At 42.1% G+C, this 27887-nt stretch overlaps 1 protein-coding gene across 1 annotated transcript in view; it reads left to right on the top strand.

The window, feature by feature from the left end:
* LOC124277557 (sodium/glucose cotransporter 4-like) overlaps window positions 1–27145 on the top strand; it is a 39261-nt gene extending 12116 nt beyond the window's left edge. Inside the window, exons 2-14 of the mRNA XM_046713272.1 lie at window positions 10104–10175; window positions 10493–10597; window positions 10751–10810; window positions 11877–11981; window positions 12702–12807; window positions 13236–13316; window positions 19053–19267; window positions 19749–19884; window positions 20898–21005; window positions 23552–23871; window positions 24361–24582; window positions 25184–25376; window positions 26809–27145. Coding sequence (XP_046569228.1) covers window positions 10104–10175; window positions 10493–10597; window positions 10751–10810; window positions 11877–11981; window positions 12702–12807; window positions 13236–13316; window positions 19053–19267; window positions 19749–19884; window positions 20898–21005; window positions 23552–23871; window positions 24361–24582; window positions 25184–25376; window positions 26809–27011 — 1926 coding nt within the window. The 3' untranslated portion in view covers window positions 27012–27145. The remainder of the gene's footprint in view (window positions 1–10103; window positions 10176–10492; window positions 10598–10750; window positions 10811–11876; window positions 11982–12701; window positions 12808–13235; window positions 13317–19052; window positions 19268–19748; window positions 19885–20897; window positions 21006–23551; window positions 23872–24360; window positions 24583–25183; window positions 25377–26808) is intronic.
* The last annotated feature ends 742 nt before the right edge of the window (window positions 27146–27887 follow it).

Below are 27887 nucleotides of genomic sequence, written 5' to 3'. Positions count from 1 at the left end.
AATCGAACCCGGGTTTTCGGCGTGACGAACGAACGCTTTAACCATTAGGCTACCCCATCGCCCCGCGTTTCGGTGTAGGTTGTACACAGTTTTAAAGCTGAAAAGAAGTGGTTTTGTTTTGTTTTAAACATATTTTCTTCACGAGAAAAGGATTGGCTACAAGTTATGCAACTTAGAACACCCTCTCCGTTGTATATACATAAATATTATTTACATTCTTTACACAAGTTGGGCAGAAAAGAACAGAAAGATGGGAAACAGTGGAACAATTTGCAGTAATTAAACAAATCTTTTTGATTGGTTAATATATGTTTGAACAATTTTAAATATGTTTTGATCTATGTGAACAGTCAGATCTGCATTGCCATGTAATAGTAACTCATAGGTTATATTCACATTGGTAACACTGCGTAAATTAGTCATCATGGTAGTTCTCTGTACAGTATATAATTAACACTCAAATATGTAATGATACGAATGGTCGCAAACATTTCCCCAAGAACAACTTTGGTTAAGTGACTGTGACTTTCCAATGCACCCATAGTCAAACAATTCAACTGGACTGGCTTCATTGTACATCGTTAGCCATGCACATCATGTAGTAGCCATGCGTATCACATTACTTGTAATAATACTTTTAATTTTGATTGTGGTTTTGCAGCATTCTCTGTCAATATTTTCACATGGAACAGCTTTTGGAATTATGTTATAACCACTGTCAACTTCCCTGACATTGGATGGTTTATTTATGTAAAATGAAAGCTAATGATGATATACACATAGAAACAAGTTTCGCAACATCCCATTATATTTATAGTATCAATATCTTAAAGGTCACATGCAACCAAAAAATCAAACATAATGATTTAAACACAATTATCACTTATTCATGACATAATATATATGTTGCTGATTATGAAAAAACATATAAACAAAATTATAAGCGTACAATCGCAAATCAAAAGTGCATTATTTTGTACTTGGGTTTACTTCCCAAGAAACGAAGCACCCGGGATACCGAACCCAGTCAGAGCGGGTGGGTGTGCACTCAAGTGTAACGAAGCCTTTCATTGGCTTCCCTCACGGCTCATTGTGTGTGTGTATAATATATAGAGATGTTGGGTTTTGTAAATACATGCTCATTTTTTGTGTATAACATTTTGCAATCAACAGACATCATAACATGTCATGTGTACAAGTATCACACCTGCCTGTCTGTGTAATTAGATAATGTGACAGAGACCGAACTCAGGCCATATATCAATGCGTTTTGTTTATGGTGTTTAGCCTGATAGGTGTTAAGTTCAAATTGCATGTGGTCAGTGATCGAAGTTGTGTATTGAATATTGTTATAAGCAGACAGGCAGGCAGACACATAGGAGTCAATAAAACAGACATTGAGTTTTGTCTGTGACAACGACATATCTATATCACAGTTAGAAATTCTGTCAACGCTAAATAATGACATTGCTTTTAAGTATCGAACTGAGAAAGTGACTCGGTAAGAAGAACGTGTGGTGAAATAGACAAATCAAATTATATAAACAGTTAAATCGGTAATCTACTGTCATAACATATAAAAAGCTCGCGCCTGTGAAATATCAACAAAACATTAGAAAAATAGCTCACATCAAAGCCTTCACCGAGTATTCACCGCCCGCGAAAGTATTCCGTCTTGAAATGTCGAACGCCTTACTGGTTGACACATAGCTGAGTAGATCTAGATCCTAACAGAGTTCTTTTATGTAATGAGTAGATTATTTACTATTTATTTTGATTAGACTACTCCTGCTCACGACGTTATAATCCGGACATCCCGCTTCCAAGTTGCGCGAACCTATTTCCCTGCGCATGCGCTATGAGCGCAGCCCAGCACAGCTGTTGAAATCACTTTTCACCCCAAGCGCTGGGGTGAATTTAGTGAATCGTTTGAACTCCGATTTCGAGGGGTTTTTTTCATCGCGTTAGTTTTCAACTTTATAAGTTGAATTTGCATGTTTGATGATTTGTATCTGTACGTAAGTCCATACCGAAAGGTATCAAAATCTGCAAAGTTGTGTTTTACGTTGCATGTGACCTTTAAGTTATCATCAACTAATGATAACAAAGAAATTATAGACAGTAAATCAATACTTAATGAAGTAAAGTTATTTTAAAAAAATCTATATGCTGCTCAGGAACAGAATAAGGAGGAATACTTCTTGAATCACTCTTTGAATGATATAAAAACTCCAACTCTTAACAAAACACTAAGAGACAATCTTGAAAAAGAAATCAGTATGGAGGAAATTGGCAATGCTGTTTACAAGTTGTTATCTAAAATATACTGACCAGCAAAAGAAACGCAATTCAAGAAATCAAAACAATTGTGTTAAAGCATCAAATCCAAACTCATGCTGAAAAAGTATAATTGTCATGAATTCGGAGTTGCGTTTTTATTGCAGGTCAGTATATTTGTATTTTGCGTCAGGCCATTACCTGGCCATTATGGCATTCGTCTATATTTACTACCTTGTACTACCCGCTTTCAATATAATTCATTTCTCGAAATGTGAAGTTTCTTTTGCAGATGATAAGGGATTATTGTCTATCATCATCGCCAGTTTCGTTGTTACCTAATACAGATGCGACATATCGGCAGTCACGTTGTTATTTAATAGAAGTACGGCACAGGCCCGTCACATTTGTTATTTTATAAAACTGAGACATATTACCCGTCACATTGTTATTTAATAGAAGTGCGATATATTATCCGTCACATTGTTGTTTAATAGAAGTGCGATATATTACCCGTCACATTGTTAGTTAATAGAAGTGCAATATATTGCTCGTCACATTGTTGTTTAATAGAAGTGCGATATATTACCCGTCACATTGTTAGTTAATAGAAGTGCGATATATTGCTCGTCACATTGTTGTTTAATAGAAGTTCGATATATTGCTCGTCACATTGTTAGTTAATAGAAGTGCGATATATTACCCGTCACATTGTTAGTTAATAGAAGTGCGATATATTGCTCGTCACATTGTTAGTAAATAGAAGTGCGATATATTGCTCGTCACATTGTTAGTTAATAGAAGTGCGATATATTGCTCGTCACATTGTTGTTTAATAGAAGTGCGATATATTACCCGTCACATTGTTAGTTAATAGAAGTGCGATATATTACGATGTCGTCACGCATTGTTAGTTAATAGAAGTGCGATATATTGCTCGTCACATTGTTATTTAATAGAAGTGCGATATATTGCTCGTCACATTGTTGTTTAATAGAAGTGCGATATATTGCCCGTCACATTGTTAGTTAATAGAAGTGCGATATATTGCCCGTCACATTGTTAGTTAATAGAAGTGCGACATATTGCCCGTCACATTGTTGTTTAATAGAAGTGCGATATATTGCCCGTCACATTGTTAGTTAATAGAAGTGCGACATATTGCCCGTCACATTGTTAGTTAATAGAAGTGCGATACATTGTTCGTCACATTGTTAGTTAATAGAAGTGCGATATATTGCTCGTCACATTGTTAGTTAATAGAAGTGCGATATATTACCCGTCACATTGTTAGTTAATAGAAGTGCGATATATTGCCCGTCACATTGTTGTTTAATAGAAGTGCGATATATTGCCCGTCACATTGTTAGTTAATAGAAGTGCGATATATTGCCCGTCACATTGTTATTTAATAAAAGTGCGATATATTGCCCGTCACATTGTTATTTAATAGAAGTGCGATATATTGCCCGTCACATTGTTGTTTAATAGAAGTGCGATATATTACCCGTCACATTGTTGTTTAATAGAATTACGCATATCACTAGTGATGTTGTTATCTAATAGAAGTACGCATATCGCCCGTCACATTGTTATTTAATAGAATTACGCATATCACTCGTCACGTTGTTGTTTAATAGAAGTACGCATATCGCCGGTGACATTGTTATTTAATAAAAGTGCGACAAATCGCCAGTCACATTGTTATTTAATAGAAGTGCAACATAACGCCAGCTACTTGTTTAGTGTTGGTTTTGATCACTTTTGACATTTGATATATCAATTGTTACTTCAAAAGGCTTTCATAGCATTATAAAATAGCTTAACATGGAATATCGTTTGACCTATGCCATATGGTTCCGTGTTTCATCAAGTTTGACATGAAGCATCACATGTTTTTACCATAATTTTTCTTACATCGCAAACATGCTAATGTTGAAAATGCAAATCGTGTTAACAGATTAGATATGATTTGGTAACTTCTGAATGCATTTCATTCATATAGGTAGCACGTAAGCCGATTTTCCGCTGTTACAAACACCTAACTTGAAATCGATAAACCAACCAATGGATTGAAAACCGACGTCAGAGTCCCAGCGGCTATGAACGCATCAATTCCATCTGTCACATAATGATGTGACCATATCTCTAGATTCAGTTATTAAAACTTTATTCGTTCCTTTAAGATACATTTAAACCCCAATACCTTTAACTACATCTAACCTAATTCTAACTAACTTAACTAGTTCTATATAACTTCTTTGAGTTGCATTTCTAGAAGCTGGAGAGTCAGATAAGGACAAATTTTATGAATAAACTTCTTTATTTAGGTGATCCTTGACCTGCTTGATAACGATACAAGAATCTGTATCGAAACGTCGCATCACTTGAATAAAGAAGTTGCTCATCCATAAAGTTTGTCCATATTTAGATCCTTATATATTCCTAGAGTATCGCTAATATTCTCCGACCCGTGAGGATTCGGGTTAGAATTGATCTTCAGAAAACCAATGCTTGTCGTAAGAGGCGACTAACGGGATCGGGTGGTCATGTTCGCTGACGTGGTGACATATCATTCGTATCCCAATTGCGTAGATCGATGCTCATGCTATTGATCACTGGATTGTCTGGTCACGACTCGATTATTGACAGACCGCCGCCATATAGCTGTTATATTGCTGAGTGCGGCGTAAAATTAAACTTACTCACTCCCTACTGAGAAGTGGCGGAAATAGACTGATTGATGCTCAGCTGACACTCTTTAAATACGCTCTGCATTATTCATTAATGTAGGATTTATCACTGCTCAACACTGGCATTGCAGTGACTACTCACATCCACGGTGATTTATTATGTACATGTATGTACGTACACGTACCAGAACGATTAATAGATAATAATAATATTAATAATAATGAGAAGCTTTCTGATTATACATGCCAGTCAATTCTGGAGGTCGGGTTTGAGAAGCCATTGCATCGTGTGTAAATGCAGTGTGTGAAACAGAATAGCAATCCCACCGACTCCTTCGCCTGGATGAAGTCGGCGGGTTTCAAATGTGAAACTGAGGGCTTCCTTTTTGCTGCTCAGGACCAGTCACTTCCCACTCGCAATCACCAAAATGTGATTCTTAAAGAAAATATTAACATGAAATGCCTACTGTGTAATGAATTTACAGAGACGGTCCAACACCTTGTCAGTGGATGCCCTTCCTTGGTACAAACAGCATATCTTAAACGACATGATGGCATGGCTCTTTGCTTTTACTACCGTCTCCGACATGCCTGTTGCTTTAACTCCGAGGTCCATCCATGGTACGACCCTGAACATGTCCGGGGCGTCATGGAAAATGATGCTTTCAAACTTCTTTGGAATAGGCCCATATACAGCCTCAGAAGAATTCCAGCCAAACCTCATCTTGCCCTTTTTGATAAAGCCAATGAATTTATTTATATCATTGAATATTTTGACACCAATGTGATTGGCAAGATTCAGGAAAAGCATGATAAATATGCGGACCTCGCCTTTGAAATGTCTCGCTTGCATCCAAAGTACACTGTCGTCAGACTCCTCATTGTTCTCGGTGCCCTTGGTTTGGTACGTCCTGATCTCTTGACGCAGATCAGGAGAGTGTCCGGGTTCTCCACCGGGAGCACAGCCCTTCTGACACTCTGGGCAATGCAGAAGGCTGCAGTGTTGGGGAGTCTACATATTCTCCGGAAAGTTCTTGGTGGGTTCGACTAGGCAGCGTTTCCTGGGAGAAGTCCCATTCGCTGTCTGGGCTGCGTGTAGAGGGGGCAAGGGCCCTGAGCTGATGATGAGCCTTACCAGTCTGACTGTGCCAGGATCACCCGAACCTTCTTTGCTGCATTTTCATCTTAATCTGTAAAAAATAATAAAGGCCATTTGTTATGAGCTATAATCCACACACTAGTGCATGCTCAAAGCACAGGGGGAAGAGGGAGAGAGTCAGTTATATACAGCGGAGAAAGGGTAAGTCTTAAGTCGTGATTTGAAAGCTGTCAGAGAATCAGATGTGGACTTGCAATGATTTCCATAGTCTTTGGGCTGCATGAAAGAACGATCGGTTACCAAATGAGGAAAGTTGGAAAGTTGGTACAGTAAGTAAGAGCTGGTTCTGAGTCAGTAAGGTAGGATGGGGCTTGGTTGTGGAGGCATTAGTAGACAGTACAGAGAACTTTAAAAGTGATACGTGATTCAATTGGGAGCCAATGAAGATATGTTTTTCAGACTTAAGTATTGTGTGGAATTGATAAGCATCTGGTTGTTTGGCCTTTTTTAGTGAACACTGAGTTCTTATCGAACATGTCATGCATCTTTTATATTACGTGCAACAACATGTCACAATAACTCTAGCATGTACAATATTACCAGCAGATCCTGGTGATGATAGACAAGACTGCTCCGACTATAACACAGGGACTATTTTCCCAGTCTTTAATGCTGGAATCAGTCCAGTAAAGAACCATGTATTTTCCACAAACCATTCACTGTAATCATGCCTGTTTCTGTAAAATGCAAGATGGTCTGTGAATTCATGTTTATTTATGGGTTAGTTCACTTATTCATGAATGTTGTGAATTAATCTCAGTGCATGTATGAGTGAGTTATAAATGAGAGCTGATTGTGTGCGGTGAATTGAATTTGGCATTTATATTCATTCCCACATTCTAATCACGACATTTTCATTTTCACAGTGTAGGAATTCACCAACCAGTGAACATTCAGGCAGTTTTTAACAGATATTGTTTTTGACTTTTTTCGAATGGTGGTAGTTCTCGAGTTGTTGTGACATGGAGTTGCACGAAATATAAAAGATGCATGACATGTTCGAAAACAACTCCATCAACTTCTTGCATTGTACTGAAACAGGCACAAGTAGTGAATGGTTAGTAACAAATACATGGTTCATTTAATCGACTGATTCCAGCATTAAAGGCTGGGGAAATATTCCGTGTGTTATAGTCTTGCTATTATCACCAGTATCTGCTCGTAGTGGTATATATGCTCGAGTTGTTGTGACATGGAATTGCGCGAAATATAAAGGAAAAAAACTCCATCACTGTTCAATTTTAAAAAGGCCAGAAAAGAACCATCTTTATTTATCGTTCTGAAACAAGGTCGACATGCCACTCCTCGGGGATAATAATAACATTAATAATAATAAACTGGACATTTATACAGTGCATCATACCCAGAGATATCCCTGCTAAAGGGCGGTGGAGAGCTATAGGTATGTTCGCAACGTGACTTTGCTGGTCAACGTCAATAGAAACACCTTTTGGCACTTATGGAGACGTTTTCAGCAAAACAATCACCTTACAGACCCCCCCTGTAGTGGCCGCCCCTAGAAACGACGATACAACAGCTGTACGAAGGACGCCAAAGGATGTGATTGAAGGGAACTTGAAAGTTGTGAGAACCCACTCCTTTTCGCAAACGACCGCTTCACCGTTTTAGCAACAGAATGGCCCTAGATTGACGTTTCAACACAACGCAATGCTCTGACGTGTTACCCTGGCTCGCAAGATGCCCTGATGTGTCACCTATTGAACCAAGGCATATATCTCCCCAGTGTATACTCCATTGCCATATAATCGTCGTCTTCGTCTTACATTGTGAAACCGTTTATCTCATTGGCTTAATACGCACATTGTCATCTTTGTACATTAATCCTATCTAATTGTCTCCACATAATGTTGTTATCTTTATCATATATTTCAGGTAAAGCAAAACTATAATCTGAATTATCCATGAATGTTTATTTCCTTTTAAGTGCTATCTTCTGTCACGAAAGGTTTTTGCAAGTGGGTTGGGTTGGGTGAGGGAGGCAAATGTTGGCAATGCGCATTTGAAAGTATGTATGATGTATTTGTCATGTTGGCCGTTGGCCTATTAAAGAAATAAACACGTATCTCTTCCACCTTGAGTTGTGTAAACATGTTTTATCTATATATTTTCACTCTGCGCACTGACTCAGTATTCACCTGACGAAGGAGCAGGAATTAGCTCTTAAACGTCGTGTAAAGAATAAAAAAAGTTGTTGTCCATAAAATCGTGTCATGTATTCAGAATCTTTCCGTACACCAGCATTTCATTCGCGACAGTAAACGTCTAGCGCTGCTTCTGTTAAATTGTGCCTTTGAGAATGATATACAAACGGAAAAAAATGTATCAATATGTTACCATTGTCTCACAGCACTGGAACCCATCCAAACCTCAATTTAACTTCGACATCTGGACAAATTTGTTCTCAAGGACTCATAAATGACAAATCTAAAAGTAAGAAAAGAACGAAGAACCGTGGTTTATTCACATAAACAAATATGGCAAAGTATTTACTCATTTGGCTTTACAAGTGCGGTCATTTTTAAGATTCTGGCAAACAATCCTCAAGAAATCACATATATGGCGATAACTGAACGTAATGCCAATATCTGGTGTATACTCAGCCAAATGCAACAATGTCCTTGACCCTCCGTCTCACTGACTGCGTCAAACGTTGAACTTGAGGTATTACGTTCCATTCTTGATTGAGGGCTTGTTCCAATATACCAAAATTTTGTATTTGAGGAAATGCTGTTGATCATTGGATTGTCTGGTCAAGACTCGATTATTCACTGACTGGAATATTGCTGAGTTCGGCGTAAAACTAAACTCACTCACTCATTGTACTAGAGGATGTCTCTGGCGTATTCTGCGTTGACGTCATTTGTTCGCTGATGTTTTCTTGCTGTTTGGTTATGGGTGATAATTGACATCGCTTCAGTAGTCCTCAGTGACATGCCAGCATTCATTATCTTAATAACTTGATATCTTTAAACAGTTGTCAGTTGAGGAGGCCCCTATTTGCCTATCAACAACGAAATCAGTTCATTTTCCAAGATATCAAGCTTAAAGAACAGTTTACTGAAACTTGATATTTGCTACACTCGTATTTTGATGCTTGAGATACTATAGCACGTGCATATATGAATCAATGTATGGTGCTCACCCAGACTCAATATGATCAGACAAAAATAATTATGATAAGAATATAAACGATTATATACTCATGGAAACAAATAAGGGAACACATGAAAGCAAATCTTTTCCAGGTTTCTTCGCATACTTTGAAATTGCACTGTGGGTGAAAAGCCGGAAAAGCATAAAGGAACGCATGTCCTTTCATGTGTTCCTTTATTTGTTTCCATGAGGATATATGGGGGTCAGTAATCATTGTTGTCACGATACTTTTTTCATATTATATATTGGAATGACCTGCTGAAATATTGATAAATGTCACGTAAAACAACGCTCAATTTTTTGTTATTTTGTCGCGTGGTCAATTTGATTTGCTCCCCATCGAAATGGTGCAGCGAGTAAATGTTGTTTTAAGCCGTATCAGCACTATTGCATATGTTCGAGGCTACCAGATTGTAGATGAAGATCCCTGTCTAAATGATTATGAATACCCCAACCTTCACTATCAACTGTCATCTATATAGTTACCTTGTACAGGTACAATGAGCTCTTTGATGAGCATTTTAGAAGCTGAGGTGATGAAGAATGATGATAATTTTATGGATATACAACTTCTTTCTTCTGTGAATGGCGACTTTTCGACATAGATTCTAATATCACTTGCTTGACAACGACATTATCATCTATGTCGAAACGTCGCCTTCCACAGAATAAAGAAGTTGTATAGCCATAAAGTTGTCATGACCCTTCAGGTAGAGTGAGTGTTTTTCTTGACTTGTCTTATCTGGTACGTGGACCTCTTGTACACCTTTCATTAAACACCGATTTTTAACTAATTTCAGTCCGCCTGTATGCCAACCAGACGGGGAGCCATGGGCTACTTTCTGGCTGGGAAAAGTATGAACTGGCTCACGGTAAGATATTTATCTCCAGCTTGACGTTATCGACGTCACAATTCGTTGCAGAGTTACGCCCCGTGTCTTGGTCTACGGCTAGCAACGATGCAAACAATCTCTGTTCGGAGGTGTCTACATCTAAAGCATACTGGTCGCGACAAATAAACAGATAAATATTGAAATAAATGAGTGAGAGAACGAACGAATGAATGAATGAACGAACGAACGAACGATTGATTGATTGACTGATTGATTGAATCCATCGAACGAAAGAATGAATGCATGAATGAATGAATTATTCATGTACAAACAGACAGAATTGTCTCCCTTTCTAGGTGGGTGCTTCGCTGTTCGCAAGTAACGTGGGAGCGCCAATGTTCATTGGTTTAGCCGGAGCGGCTGCTGCATCCGGGTACTCGGTGGTTGTGTATGAATGGCATGTGAGTATATATGTTCTTGACATGCTTTATAAGGTTTGTAAATATACTTGATTTTTTTTTCAAGATTTGATCGTTATCACCATGTGGTATTAAACTGACAAATGTGACGACAAGTTAGTGTCATATTGACTTGCATGTATGTTTCTGTTGTAGGCGATATATTTACTGATAGCCCTCGGGTGGCTTTTTGTACCAGTGTATGTGGCGAGTGGGGTAAGTATCTTAGTATCAGCTTCCTCTGTACAGTAAACCCTCGTTAGACAGGAAACCCCAACTCCCGACCGAGCTTCATTAAAAGGCTTTGAAATGAGAAAAAGAACCTGTCTTCGTACCCAGACGATGGTTGTGGCACCGTCTGGATTAACGAGGTTTCGCTATGTTTGTAAATACGTAGTATAATAATTCGCCTCGGAACGGATTGAGAATGAACGACTGTGAAATTTAAAATCGGTTAATCTTAAAACATACTTGACACACACTTCACTACATTCATGGGAACGCTTAGATACACAAAATGTATATGCAAAAGAACTTTCTCTTGGTACTGAGGTGATGGCCGTGACACCGTCTTATGGATAAACAGGTTTCGCTGTGTGGATAAATAACGTTATGTGATAGTACGTTCTTGAAAGAATATGTGAACGAGTTTAAAATCGGTTAATTTGCTATGAAAATGAAAGTCACTCGATCCGTCACTCGACCAATTCCCTCGACCCTAATTCTTAACCCATACCTGTTGTAAAACCTGTCTAACGGGATCTGGTGGTCAAACTGTCATGGACGCATCTCATCGTATCCAAATTGTGTCGTACCCGTGAAGATCCGGGTTAGAATTGGTCTTCAGCAACCAATGCTTGACGTAAAAGGCGACTAACTGGATCGGGTGGTCAGGAACATGTCATCGTATCCCAATGGCGTAGATTGATGCTCATGCAGTTGATCACTGGATTGTCTGGTCCAGACTCGACTATTTACAGACCGCCGCCATATACGTGTAGGTTGAATATTAAACAAAAACAAAAACAAACCAAATTGTGTCCAATTGTATCCATTCGATACGCATTATGTCAATCCCTTTTCCGTCTTGTCCAGACTCGAGTTTTTACATTTCGCCGTCATTTAGCTAGAAACTTGCTGAGTGCGGCGTTAAGCAACAAACAAAAACAGTAAATAGTAAAAGTTTGAAAAGGTTAATATGTTAACGAACAACAAGTATACTCAAATCTACAAATAACGTAGTTGAAAAAGGTGTAAGCGTGCTGTATTCTTCTGTTGCAAGTCGTTCACGATGCCGGAGTATCTACACAGGAGGTTTGGGGGACGGCGACTGCGCATCTACCTCTCCGTCCTCGCCCTGCTGCTCTACATCCTGACACGTATCTCGGTGAGGGGGGTGGGTGGTGGGGGCGTTGTGTGCGGCATATTAACCGTGCATGGATCTCAGCGCACATGTTATTGTATATGTTGTCTTCATCATTCATCTGAATGAACATCGTTGTACCTCTTTCACACAACTGACATGTCTAAAGAAGATTTGGGGCAGTGGGTAGCCTAGTGGTTAAAGCGTTCGCTCGTCACGCTGAAGACCCGGGTTCGATTCCCGAACATAGATCGAGTATGAGATATGCATATCAATGTTTTTTCAAGTACATGTACAGTTCTATAGGTATGTCAATCTCCGTTAGAGTGAGTGAGTGAGTTTAGTTCTAGGCCGCTTTAAGCAATATCCCACCGCCTCTACACGTAAGCACTGGCTCGCTATTCTCGAAACGTTCGTAGCCCTACGAACTTCTTAAGCCCATTCTTAACACATTGGCTACGATCAAAGTTACGAATTCTTAGGGCTACGAACGTTTCGAGAATAAGGGCATACGGTCCCGGGATTACGAAAATATACCGTGGTAGTATCACAAACGTATTGCTTTATTTCCTTGAACATGCCACGCTAATTCTTCCATCGTAAATTCCGCAAGCTTTTTTCAGTGATTGGGTAAAGGTTTGGCCAGTTACCGCGGTAGGTTTCCCAGGCTGTACAACAGTTGTGAGCAGAAGTGTAGTGGATGCTTAAATGTGGAATGTTTACATGTTCTCTGTTTCCCCCTAGTCTGAGATCTACACGGGGGCGTTGTTTATACAGCTACTACTCGGATGGAACATGTACTACTGCGTCACCGGTATACTGACAGTAACAGCCTTCTACACCGTCTTAGGTCAGTGCGACATCGACCGCATCACGTTCTTGTTGATCGTAGAGATTTAACGAGCTCTTCTGGGTACTTGAGACTTAAAACGAAATAACTTGAAACAATGCTTGAAACAATTAATATATAATTTAGTATCATTATTATATGAAAATTATATTTTGTTATAATTATCATATGAAATTATATTTATTATTATTTTAAATCATATTTTATCATTATTATGTTAAATTATATTTTGTTATTATTATAATTGAATTAAATTATTTATGATTATATAATCAATATAATAAATTGAAGTTTTGTGACCGGCAATTAAATTATTATATAGATAATGAGTATAAAGTAGTCAGAGCTTAAAGGAGGTCGCGAGACGCCTTTTGGAGGACATGCGGTAGGTATATGAATATGGTGTATGAAAATATTTGTATTTGCAGGAGGGCTGGCAGCAGTGATCTATACGGACACTCTACAAACTGTTGTGCTCCTGATCGGAGCGACCGTGCTTGCAGCTACCAGTAAGTAACAGATACATGGACGTCTTTAGGTAACGTTGTCACAACGTATTTCAACCCATTAACACAACGTTAGGTCGCGTTGTTCTGACAACGCTCATGGTGTCCTGTTGACAACCGTGAACGTTGCCACAACGTATTTCAACATTCTAGTACAGCGTTAGGTCACGTTGTTGTGATAATGCCCATGGTGTTCTGTGGACAACCGTGAACGTTGCCACAACGTATTTCAACCTCCTATTACAACTTTAGGTCACGTCGTTGTTGTAATGCCCATGGTGTTCCGTTGACATGAAGACGTTGCCAATAAACGCATTTCGCTAACACTCTAAAGGTACAGCGTTAGGTCACTGCTGTTGTGATAATGCCCGCCGGTGTTCCGTTGAAACCGTGAACGTTGCCACAACGTATTTCAACATTCTAGTACAGCGTTAGGGTCACGTTGTTGCGATAATGCCCATGGTGTTCCGTTGACAACCGTGAACGTTGCCACAACGTATTTCAACATTCTAGTACAGCGTTAGGTCACGTTGTTGTGATAATGCCTTATGGTGTTCTGTGTTGACAACCGTGAACGTTGCCACAACGTATTTCAACATTCTAGTACAAGCGTTAGGTCAAGTTGTTGTGATAATGCCCATGGTGTTCCGTTGACAACCGTGAACGTTGATTGCCACAACGTATTTCAAACATTCTAGTACAGCGTTAGGTCACGTTGTTGTGATAATGCCCATGGTGTTCTGTTGACAACCGTGAACGTTGCCACAACGTATTTCAACATTCTAGTACAGCGTTAGGTCAAGTTGTTGTGATAATGCCCATGGTGTTCCGTTGACAACCGTGAACGTTGCCACAACGTATTTCAACATTCTAGTACAACGTTAGGTCGCGTTGTTGTTTGGTACAATGCCCATGGTGTTCTGTGGACAACCGTGAACGTTGCCACAACGTATTTCAACATTCTAGTACAGCGTTAGGTCACGTTGTTGTGATAATGCCCATGGTGTTCTGTGGACAACCGTGAACGTTGCCACAACGTATTTCAACATTCTAGTACAGCGTTAGGTCACGTTGTTGTGATAATGCCCATGGTGTTCCGTTGACAACCGTGAACGTTGATTGCCACAACGTATTCCAACATTCTAGTACAGCGTTAGGTCACGTTGTTGTGACAATGCCCATGGTGTTCTGTGGACAACCGTGAACGTTGCCACAACGTATTTCAACATTCTAGTACAGCGTTAGGTCAAGTTGTTGTGATAATGCCCATGGTGTTCCGTTGACAACCGTGAACGTTGCAATTGCCACAACGTATTTCAACATTCTAGTACAACGTTAGGTCGCGTTGTTCTGACAATGCCCATGGTGTTCTGTGGACAACCGTGAACGTTGCCACAACGTATTTCAACATTCTAGTACAGCGTTAGGTCACGTTGTTGTGATAATGCCCATGGTGTTCCGTTGACAACCGTGAACGTTGCCACAACGTATTTCAACATTCTAGTACAGCGTTAGGTCACGTTGTTGTGATAATGCCCATGGTGTTCCGTTGACAACCGTGAACGTTGCCACAACGTATTTCAACATTCTAGTACAGCGTTAGGTCACGTTGTTGTGATAATGCCCATGGTGTTCTGTGGACAACCGTGAACGTTGCCACAACGTATTTCAACATTCTAGTACAGCGTTAGGTCACATTGTTGTGACAATGCCCATGGTGTTCTGTGGACAACCGTGAACGTTGCCACAACGTATATCAACATTCTAGTACAGCGTTAGGTCACGTTGTTGTGATAATGCCCATGGTGTTCCGTTGACAACCGTGAACGTTGCCACAACGTATTTCAACATTCTAGTACAGCGTTAGGTCACGTTGTTGTGATAATGCCCATGGTGTTCCGTTGACAACCGTGAACGTTGCCACAACGTATTTCAACATCTCTAGTACAGCGTTAGGTCACGTTGTTGTGATAATGCGCCATGGTGTTCTGTGGATCAACCGTGAACGTTGCCACAACGTATTTCAACATTCTAGTACAGCGTTAGGTCAAGTTGTTGTGATAATGCCCATGGTGTTCCGTTGACAACCGTGAACGTTGCCACAACGTATTTCAACATTCTAGTACAGCGTTAGGTCACGTTGTTGTAATAATGCCCATGGTGTTCTGTGGACAACCGTGAACGTTGCCACAACGTATTTCAACATTCTAGTACAGCGTTAGGTCAAGTTGTTGTGATAATGCCCATGGTGTTCCGTTGACAACCGTGAACGTTGATTGCCACAACGTATTTCAACATTCTAGTACAGCGTTAGGTCACGTTGTTGTGACAATGCCCATGGTGTTCTGTGGACAACCGTGAACGTTGCCACAACGTATTTCAACATTCTAGTACAGCGTTAGGTCAAGTTGTTGTGATAATGCCCATGGTGTTCCGTTGACAACCGTGAACGTTGCCACAACGTATTTCAACATTCTAGTACAGCGTTAGGTCGCGTTGTTCTGACAATGCCCATGGTGTTCTGACAATGCCCATGGACAACCGTGAACGTTGCCACAACGTATTTCAACATTCTAGTAGTACAGCGTTAGGTCACGTTGTTGTGACAATGCCCATGGTGTTCTGTGGACAACCGTGAACGTTGCCACAACGTATTTCAACATTCTAGTACAGCGTTAGGTCACGTTGTTGTGATAATGCCCATGGTGTTCCGTTGACAACCGTGAACGTTGATTGCCACAACGTATTCCAACATTCTAGTACAGCGTTAGGTCACGTTGTTGTGACAATGCCCATGGTGTTCTGTGGACAACCGTGAACGTTGCCACAACGTATTTCAACATTCTAGTACAGCGTTAGGTCAAGTTGTTGTGATAATGCCCATGGTGTTCCGTTGACAACCGTGAACGTTGCCACAACGTATTTCAACATTCTAGTACAGCGTTAGGTCGCGTTGTTCTGACAATGCCCATGGTGTTCTGTGGACAACCGTGAACGTTGCCACAACGTATTTCAACATTCTAGTACAGCGTTAGGTCACGTTGTTGTGATAATGCCCATGGTGTTCTGTGGACAACCGTGAACGTTGCCACAACGTATTTCAACATTCTAGTACAGCGTTAGGTCAAGTTGTTGTGATAATGCCCATGGTGTTCCGTTGACAACCGTGAACGTTGCCACAACGTATTTCAACATTCTAGTACAGCGTTAGGTCACGTTGTTGTGATAATGCCCATGGTGTTCTGTGGACAACCGTGAACGTTGCCACAACGTATTTCAACATTCTAGTACAGCGTTAGGACAAGTTGTTGTGATAATGCCCATGGTGTTCCGTTGACAAATCGTGAACGTTGATTGCCACAACGTATTTCAACATTCCTAGTACAGCGTTAGGTCACGTTGTTGTGACAATGCCCATGGTGTTCTGTGGACAACCGTGAACGTTGCCACAACGTATTTCAACATTCTAGTACAGCGTTAGGTCAAGTTGTTGTGATAATGCCCATGGTGTTCCGTTGACAACCGTGAACGTTGCCACAACGTATTTCAACATTCTAGTACAACGTTAGGTCGCGTTGTTCTGACAATGCCCATGGTGTTCTGTGGACAACCGTGAACGCTAAGCACAACGTATTTCAACATTCTAGTACAGCGTTAGGTCACGTTGTTGTGATAATGCCCATGGTGTTCTGTTGACAACCGTGAACGTTGCCACAACGTATTTCAACATTCTAGTACAGCGTTAGGTCACGTTGTTGTGATAATGCCCATGGTGTTCCGTTGACAACCGTGAACGTTGCCACAACGTATTTCAACATTCTAGTACAGCGTTAGGTCACGTTGTTGTGATAGTATTTCAACATTCTAGTACAGCGTTAGGTCATGTTGTTGTGATAATGCCCATGGTGTTCCGTTGACAACCGTGAACGTTGCCACAACGTATTTCAACATTCTAGTACAACGTTAGGTCGCGTTGTTGTGATAATGCTCATGGTGTTCTGTGGACAACCGTGAACGTTGCCACAACGTATTTCAACATTCTAGTACAGCGTTAGGTCACGTTGTTGTGACAATGCCCATGGTGTTCTGTGGACAACCGTGAACGTTGCCACAACGTATTTCAACCTCCTATTACAACTTTAGGTCACGTCGTTTTGGTGTTCTGTTGACAAACAATTACGTCGTCACGACACTTATAAACGTTGCATGGACGTGATAATCTTGTCACTCGCCTAAAATACAACGTTGAACAATCGTAACTACAGGGGGCGGTGGGGTAGCCTAGTGGTTAAAGCGTTCGCCGAAGACCCGGGTTCGTTTCCACACATGGGTACAATGTGTGAAGCCAATTCCTTTTTTAAATATTTTTTTTATCACTTTATTTCTTTTTGATCTGGGTACAGCATATCATGCACATTTAACAAGTCAGCATTTTTGTTGCTATATATAGGAGTCAAATTACAAAGTCATTATCTATGTAAATAGATTGTGGCAAGACGACCAAAATGTAACAAAAGTGTCGTATTTGCAGTGAGAGTATGCATTAAATTTGTGTAAGTGGTAAATGTAATTCAATTCTGGTTTCAGACCAGCGAGAGAAGGTACAATGTTTGCTAACTTTCTAGAATATATGTACTCTTTAGTTAATATGAAAATAAAATTCAGTACATCATTTCTTCTCTCTTTGAATCCGAGAATAATGGTTTCTGCGTTTAATTTCAAATGGGTGTCTGTTTCATTTTCAATCCATTCTAGTAGATCTTGCCACAGCTTTTTGACATGTTTGCATTCATATAATAAATGAATGATAGATTCTATTTCAACATCGCAAAATGTTCATAGTGGTGATTCTGTTAGCTTGTATTTATATAAATCTTTATTGGTGAAGCCAGGAAGCCAATTCCTGGTGTGAAACCCGTATTGGTGGAATATTGCTAAAACTAAACTCGTAACAACAACGTCCCAATAACGTGTGACGACGTTAAATGGAGTCCAGGGAATAACGCCTGGTGTACGTCAAAATATCGTGACGTGGTGACAGCGACAACGTTGTAAAGACGTCACCTGGGCAGACTCATATACTGTTTCTCTAACCAGAGTGAGTGAATGAGGTCGATATAACGCCGCTTTCGGCAGTATTCCAACATGTAACACGTGGTCCGGTTATACGGATTGAATTATATATAAACAGTCAATACAAAAGAATAACCAGACCGAATTCAGAAAGAATCGGTTCTGCGGAAAGAGTTAAAAAAATGTGTAAAAAGGCATTGAAATTTTATGACTGTAGTACAATGTACCACGAACTGATGCAGGTGGAAACCCATGGGCACGGATGTTGAGAGTCGACGGAGTAAAGTGTCGGTGAAACGTCAAAAACTTTCGATCTAACGTTTAATACTTGTTTTTTCTGTAATAATAAATAGAAACATTAAGTGAAGGAATTCTCTTCTGTACAACAATACATATGTAAATGGTTACTTTTTATATCATATACAAATATTACAAATTGAATGCAAACATCTTTACCAAATTTACTGAATCGACATTTAAGAATATTGATCATCATCTTTTATACTTTTGTGTCTTTGTCAAGCTATGCTTGATGTTGACATGTTTGATTGTGATATCCGTTTGGATGAAAGTGAAAGTGAAACTGGCTGATCATATTCAAACTAAACCTTTCGATGATATTACGTTACCGGTATTCAATGTAACATTTATCGTTTTTAACGTCAGGCTTCACTAAAGTTGGTGGATTTGAGGGCTTGCACGAGAAGTACCAGTTGGCAGCGGCAGAGTATACGTTTTCCAATACATCCCTGTATTCATGTGGACTTCCCCGGAACGACTCATTCCAAATATGGCGCGACCCTGTCACAGGAGATATCCCCTGGCCAGGGGCCCTGACAGGATTGAGCATCCTTGGACTGTGGGTGTGGTGCAGTGACCAGGTGACTTCACGCAAAACAGCGTCTCATCACGTCTCACGATTAGTACTATTGATGTTCATGTTAAGTGTTTCACATTTTAGAAGAAACAGTTAAACGTTTTTATGGATTTATATACTTATATGCAAAAGAAAGTATACACCCCTGTCTCATGGTGGTCCAACGCTGATGGCGATGTTTTTTATACGGTTATCATTAGTTGTGACCTTGCGTTTAGTGCAGTTTTTCAGGGAATGTTTTCAGCTAAGTAAAGTATTTTGGTGTGAAACATTGCTTTATGTGATTAATCATACTTTCACGTCAATACAAGAATAGAGCATAGGATTAGACATGCTTAAATAGAGAAACAAATTTGTCACATGAGCACTTGTTGTTTTGTGCATATCGTACAGATCATGAAACAGATAGATGTCTCTTTTATTGACCAATACGTTGCCGGTTTGGAACTATCTACTTTGAGTTATGCAATACTCATGTGTCTCAGATCATCGTCCAGAGGTCGCTGTCAGCTAAGAATATGGACCACGCCAAGGGAGGTTCCCTGTTTGCTGCTGTCCTTAAAATCGCCCCGTTCTTCTTGTGGATCCTTCCTGGCATGATTAGCAGGGTGCTCTTCCCAGGTATATGTACCACTAGATAGTGTATGTACCGCTGTTCCCCAATATAGTGTGCAGTTACATGTACCGTTGGCACCCTAGATAGTGTACAGATACATGTACCACTGTTCTCCTAGATAGTGTATGTACCGCTGTTCTCCTAGATAGTGTATGTACCGCTGTTCTCCTAGATAGTGTATGTACCGCTGTTCTCCTAGATAGTGTATGTACCGCTGTTCTCCTAGATAGTGTACAGATACATGTACCACTAGAAACAGATACTAGAAACTAGAACCGCTGTTCCCCAAGATAGTGTGCAGGTACACGTACCAGTGTTCCCCTAGATAGTGTACAGGTACATGTACCACTGTTCTCTTAGATAGTGTGCAGGTTCATGTACCACTGTTCCCTTAGATAGTGTGCAGGTACATGTACCACTGTTCCCCTAGATAGTGTCATGTACCACTGTTCCCTCAGATAGTGTGCAGGTACATTTACCAGGTACATGTGTTCCCCTAGATAGTGTACAGGTACATGTACCGCTGTTCCCCTAGATAGTGTGCAGGTACATGTTCCACTGTTCCCCAAGATAGATACAGGTACATTTACCAACCGGTAACTTGGATATACCCACTAGTAGTGTACGGGTCAGATAGTGTACAGGTACATGTACCACTGTTCCCCCTGTAGATACCGTGTGCCCCTAGATAGTGTACAGGTGTACCACTGTTACCCTAGATAGAGGTACATACCACTGTTACCCTAGATAGAATACATGTACATTTACCACTGTTCTCCTAGATAGTGTGCATCTACTTCTACCGGTTTAACTTGGTTAGTGTAAAGGAATACCTACCGGTTTTACTTGGATAGTGTACAGGAATACCTACCGGTTTTACTTGGATAGTGTACAGGAATACCTACCGCTTTTCCCTAGAGAGGGTGAGTGTGCAGGGTAGTCAGCTACATGTACCCCACGATTGAGTGAATGTTCTTCGCTCTCGCCGACAAAATGATAACATAATCCTATATTGCAGATGAAGTTGCGTGTGCATCCCCAGAAGCATGTTACGCTGTGTGTCAGAACAGGGCTGGGTGCAGCAACATTGCCTACCCTCTATTGGTTCTCAGGATACTGCCAGAAGGTAGGTTGTGTCAGAACAGGTTGGGGTGCAGCAACGTAGCAACATTGCCTGGTGCAGCAACATTGCCTACCCTCTACTGGTGCTCCGGATACTGCCAGAAGGTAGGTTGTGTCAGAACAGGGTTGTGTGCAGCAACATTGCCTACCCTCTACTGGTGCTCCGGATACTGCCAGAAGGTAGGTTGTGTCAGAACAGGGTTGTGTGCAGCAACATTGCCTACCCTCTACTGGTGCTCCGGATACTACCAGAAGGTAGGTTGTGTCAGAACAGGGTTGTGTGCAGCAACATTGCCTACCCTCTACTGGTGCTCCGGATACTGCCAGAAGGTAGGTTGTGTCAGAACAGGGTTGTGTGCAGCAACATTGCCTACCCTCTACTGGTGCTCCGGATACTACCAGATGGTAGGTTGTGTCAGAACAGGGTTGTGTGCAGCAACATTGCCTCACCCTCCACTGGTGCTCCGGATACTACCAGAAGGTAGGTTGTGTCAGAACAGGGTTGTGTGCAGCAACATTGCCTCTACCCCGGATACTCTACTGGTGCTCCGGATACTACCAGATGGTAGGTTGTGTCAGAACAGGATTGTGTGCAGCATCATTGCCTCCCCTCTACTGCTGCTCCGGATACTACCAGATGGTAGGCTGTGTCAGAACAGGGTTGTGTGCAGCAACATTGCCTACCCCTCTACTGGTGCTCAGGATACTACCAGATGGTAGGTTGTGTCAGAACAGGGTTGTGTGCAGCAACATTGCCTCCCCTCTACTGGTGCTCAGGATACTACCAGATGGTAGGTTGTGTCAGAACAGGGTTGTGTGCAGCAACATTGCCTAGGTGGTGCTCAGGATACTACCAGAAGGTAGGTTGTGTCAGAACAGGGTTGTGCAGCAACATTGCCTCCCCTCTACTGGTGCTCAGGATACTACCAGATGGTAGGTTGTGTCGAAAACAGGGTTGTGTGCAGCAACATTGCCTCCCCTCTACTGGTTCTCCGATATACCGTCAGAACAGAAGGTAGGTTGTGTCAGAACAGGGTTGTGTGCAGCAACATTGCCTACCCTCTACTGGTGCTCCGGATACTGCCAGAAGGTAGGTTGTGTCAGAACAGGGTTGTGCAGCAACAGCAACATTGCCTACCCTCTCTACTGGTGCTCCGGATACTACCAGATGGTAGGCTGTGTCAGAACAGGGTTGTGTGCAGCAACATTGTCTACCCTCTACTGGTGCCCTGGATACTACCAGAACGTAGGTTGTGTCAGAACAGGGTTGTGTGCAGCAACATTGCCTACCCTCTACTGGTGCTCCGGATACTACCAGATGGTAGGTTGTGTCAGAACAGGGTTGTGTGCAGCAACATTGCCTACCCCTCTACTGGTGCTCCCGGATACCGCCAGAAGGTAGGTTGTGTCAGAACAGGGTTGTGTGCAGCAACATTGCCTACCCTCTACTGGTGCTCCGGATACTACCAGATGGTAGGTTGTGTCAGAACAGGGTTGTGTGCAGCAACATTGCCTACCCTCTACTGGTGCTCCGGATACTACCAGAAGGTAGGTTGTGTCAGAACAGGGTTGTGTGCAGCAACATTGCCTTCCCTCTACTGGTGCTCAGGATACTACCAGAAGGTAGGTTGTGTCAGAACAGGGTTGTGTGCAGCAACATTGTCTACCCTCTACTGGTGCTCCGGATACTGCCAGAAGGTAGGTTGTGTCAGAACAGGGTTGTGTGCAGCAACATTGCCTACCCTCTACTGGTGCTCCGGATACTGCCAGATGGTAGGTTGTGTCAGAACAGGGTTGTGTGCAGCAACATTGCCTACCCTCTACTGGTGCTCCGGATACTACCAGATGGTAGGTTGTGTCAGAACAGGGTTGTGTGCAGCAACATTGCCTACCCTCTACTGGTGCTCCGGATACTACCAGAAGGTAGGTTGTGTCAGAACAGGGCGGGGTGCAGCAACATTGCCTACCCTCTACTGGTGCTCAGGATACTACCAGAAGGTAGGTTGTGTCAGAACAGGGCGGTGTGCAGCAACATTGCCTACCCTCTACTGGTGCTCCGGATACTGCCAGAAGGTAGGTTGTGTCAGAACAGGGCGGGCTGCAGCAACATTGTCTACCCTCTACTGGTGCTCAGGATACTGCCAGAAGGTAGTTTGTGTCAGAACAGGGCGGGCTGCAGCAACATTGTCTACCCTCTACTGGTGCTCCGGATACTGGCAGAAGGTAGGTTGTGTCAGAACAGGGCGGGGTGCAGCAACATTGTCTACCTCTACTGGTGCTCCGGATACTGCCAGAAGGTAGGTTGTGTCAGAACAGGGTTGTGTGCAGCAACTTTGCCTTCCCTCTACTGGTGCTCAGGATACTGCCAGAATCTAGGTATCTGACAAGCAAGTTACTCCATAGGTGAAACTGCTTACAAGTCCGATTAGTGTTGTTTCATAGGAAACTACTAATAGCATGTAGTATGAAATCCTTCTGGCTGACATCATTGATGCCATGACACAGACAGAGGTGAGTCAAGTGTGTCTCACCTTCTGATTTATTCACCAGGGTTGCGAGGACTGATGCTGGCTGCGGCTCTGGCTGCCCAGATGAGCACGTTGACGTCCATCTTCAACAGCGCCAGCAGTATGTTCACGATAGACATCTGGCCGTATCTGAGGAAGAACCCGTCCAATAATGAACTAATGCTGGTTGGACGTCTGACAGTGATTGTCATGACAGGGTTTGGGATTCTCTGGTTACCCATACTGCAACAGTCTCAGGGGGGACAACTCTGGGCTTACCTTCAAGCGACAGCCGCTTACACTGCACCTCCATGGACCATGGTGTTTCTACTGGGCATGTTCTGGAAGAGAACAACAGAGCCGGTTTGTTTCAGTCTACTTGTTCTCTCAGTAATGGTCGGGAATGAATTCAATACATGTTGAGTATTTGGTAATCTCTAAATCGTCATTCATGAGTCTTAGCCGAATGTCACCCTGTGCATTGCATCTTGTGTCATTAATGTTTTGTTGTGATGTACAATACAAGTCATATTGAATAACAAGTCATTGTCGAGCCCATATCTTTCTGAGTCAGAGGTGTTTGGCTAATATTTTGCTCTACGTCATCTGATGCCATGAACGTTGGATGTGTTGTGTTGCACATGGCGTCTTGTGGCCTGACTGCTGGGTGGATTTTGTGCAAGGACGTTATCCAAAGACAATCCAATTTAAAACATGGGTGCATTAACCTCCGCTTAGTAATAACGGAGACTAAGAAGAAGAATTTACGAGAAAGTCATCAGTGTTTCGCTAAACTTAAACATGTTGTTTGCAACAGTGTTGTTCAAAATGATATCTGATACCTCCTCACAGGGTGCCTTCTGGGGTCTGATGGTTGGACTAGCGGTTGGTCTGCCTCGGCTGTGTCTGGAGTTCATCTTCCCTGCGCCGCTCTGTGGAAGTGGGGAAGCAGACGATAGACCTGCCATCTTGAAAGATGTCCACTTTCTGTACTTCGCCCTGATTCTGGCGGCTGTGTCATCCTTTGTCATCGTCATCGTCAGTCTCAAAACTGAGCCAAGATCCCCGGAAAAGGTTATAGAATGTTCCGACCCAATCCTATCTGATCAGAAATGATGCCACTTTTGCCCAGTTCCAAACCCTATGCCAAAGAAACGATTTTGATACCAAATTGTGTCAAGTGTCAAATTTGTCCAAAAAATGATTGAATCGTACATACGATAGCAGTGATGAGTGAAAAAGAGTCGTGTCGGGTTTGGACACCTTAACCGAGTCCAGGCTGGGGACAATTTATGGGTATTTTTCGGGTTCATTGTCGGGAAGTGGTTTCACACACCTTTGCGAGCGCAAAGGGATTGTATACGTTACTGGAATGTGGGCGTGGTTTGGACAAGTAGTCCAGGGTGACGTGAGTGAGTCACCGCGATTAGTGGATCCGGAAAAGTGCAAATCCTGGAGGTAATGGCATCGCCCGTCTTTACGTTGTAAGCATGGGCGTGAGTTTTCTAACTTTGCATAAGATCTACAACAATGTTTCTGTATGTATTCTGCATTTTGAAAGTGCATTGGCGTCTGAATGAATGAGCTGTTTAAACTCTACACGGAAATATGTGCCCGAAAACTGTGTTGTTTTATGATTCCATCAGTTTGACGACATCAACATCATGTGTTGCAGCTACGTCGTGTGACGTGGTGGACGAGACATGAGGAGGACCCGGAGTTGTCGGAAGATGAGGAAACGCCGGACACCGACGAAAGTACTGTAATGAAGATAGAAGAACCTGTTGAAACCGACGTCGAAGAGAAAATGGCTTTTAAACCGGGGACAGATGAGGAATTTAGTCAAAGAGTCGCCAAGCGGAACAATGGTAAGACATGTGTGTGGTGTCATATGAAGAACTTTCGGGTGTTCATGTTACACGACAGTGAGTGAGTGAGTTTAGTTTTACGCCGCTTTTAGCAATATTTCAGCAATATCACGGCGGGGGACACCAGAAAGGGCTTCACACATTGTACCCATGTGGGGAATCGAACCCAGGTTTGCGGCGTGACGAGCGAACGCCTTAACCACTAGACTACACCACCACCACCACCGAGTGGATTTAATACGATAAAGAAATGACGTCCAAACCCTTGACTTCCCTTTGCATGTGTTTGGGACGGATGCTGACCTTTTCGCGAATCGTCACTATTTGATATTCATAAACACATTCTTTTGATAATCAGAATCTTAAAATGGACTATTCAAAATTAAAATCATATTACGGGTCTTACTGTTTGCTTATATTCAAAGTAAATACCACTTTCTGACAGGACAGAATCGTTTAATCTCCATATCATAATTCGAGTATATTTTAACGGAACTTAGTGAGTTTTCAGTTATTTTATGTGTTTTCATTCATTGCAAATATAATTTTTAGTATATTGTTTTAAGTTATTTAGTCCAATTGCGCCATGTATGTGTGAGTATGGTTTTACGCCTCAATAAGTGAGGTGAGGTGAGGTGAGGTGAGGTGAGGTGAGGTGAGGTGAGGTGAGGTGAAATTGGGTTTAACGTCGTGCTTGAGAATATTTCGCTCATATGACGACGTGCATGCGTGTGTATGTGTATGTGCGGCTGCTTGTACTAGCCCAGACTGAAGCTGGTTTTATAGTGCTAGCCCACTGAGATATTATGCCGCAGTGAAGCATGAATACCCCACTCAGACACATTATACTGACTACGAGGCCGACCAGTCCTTGTTGTACCCATTAATGCCGAGCTCCAGGCGGGGATCAACAAGTACCATATTGTAACGTCTTTTGGTATGACGCGGTCGGGGATCGAACCCGCGACCTTCCGCTCTCCCGGTGGACGCTCTAACCACTACACCACGGAGGCGGTCGCCTCAATAGGTGATCAATAAGACCGATACGAATAAGTATGCATAAGTAAGTATATTTAGCTCGGTGTATAATGTGTCTGAGCGGGGTATTCCATTGTACCTCAGTGGGATAGCACCAGCGCAAGTCTGGATAAGCACAGGCAGACTCTCACACACATATTGAAGTGCAATTATCTTGAAGGTGTCGTTACACCCCAGTTCCATTCATCCATTTAACATTTTACCGCTAGGATGATATCCCCGGACACGACGAATAGACCAATGGAATTCATTGGGATCAAACTGGGACTCGAACACACAAGTAGATATTGGGAACAAAGAGGCCTTATTCCGCACTAGAAGTTTGAAGAATTACACATTGGTCATTTCCGTAATATGATTCACGAAACTTATGCGTATTACCGTTCATTTGCAGGATGCTGCAGAAAAGTCGTTAGCTGGTTATGTGGGTTTCAACAAGTATCCCAAACAAACATGACCAAGGAGGAGAGACGAGCGCAACGGAAACTACTAACCAGTCTTGATGAGACTGATAACGCCAAGCAGCTGCTCAACGCGGGCGCCATCTTGCTGGCGACACTGACGGCGTTTCTTCTCGGCTACTTCAACTCGCAATGACACATTCGTCACAGACCCTCCTTCAGAAACACGTATTCCTCTTGATCATGATAAATATCACACACAGGCTTGTGTACTGGCCGGGATCGGGTGGTCAGGCTCACTGACTTGTTTGACACGTGTCATCGGTTCCCAATTGCGCAGATCGATGCTCATGCTGTTGATCACTGGATTGTCTGGTCCAGACTCGACTATTTACAGACCGCCGCCATATAGCTGGAATATTGCTGAGTGCGGCGTAAAACTAAACTCACTCACTCACTAATTGTGTACTGGCTCGTTCGTCAAACCCTGATGTGAGATAGCCAATTCCAAGAAACATTTTGTAAAATTCGTTGGAGGTACGAGATCAGGACAGTACTTGGCCTGAATAACTATTAAACTAACTAGTGTGTTGCCTTCCAAAGGTGAAGGAACAGCACAGAATTTACGAAAATCCGGACCAAAAGATGCCGGCTTAGAATCATGTGTGCCCAGTTATGTATGATGGTCGTTGGAGGAGACTCGAAAGTCACGTGGTCAGGATGGTTGTTTGGTTGTCATCGTACTCCTGTGTCGGGTTTGTTTGATCCAGACTCGAATTTATATACTCTTCTTCATGAAAGAGATTGCTGATTGCGCATATGACAATTTATCATTTTGAGCATTACAGAGTGACATACAGGTTCGAACCCAAGATCCATCCTAAAATTGTATCATAGATTATCAGCACCAAACCGTGTTCGTCACCTCGAACTTTCTTCCCATATCGTTGCATTGGGTGGGGTAACCTAGTGGTTAAAGTGTTCACACGTCAGCCGAAAACCCGGGTTCGACTCCCCACATGGGTGCAATGTGTGAAGCCCATTTCTGGTGTCCCTCACCGTGACATTGCTG

The sequence above is a fragment of the Haliotis rubra genome, unplaced genomic scaffold, assembly GCF_003918875.1.
Source record: "Haliotis rubra isolate DU_JTF1 unplaced genomic scaffold, ASM391887v1 Scf223, whole genome shotgun sequence".
NCBI classification, from domain to species: domain Eukaryota; kingdom Metazoa; phylum Mollusca; class Gastropoda; order Lepetellida; family Haliotidae; genus Haliotis; species Haliotis rubra.
Note: the sequence above shows the minus strand (reverse complement) of the source record. Positions and strands in the feature narration are given on the sequence as shown.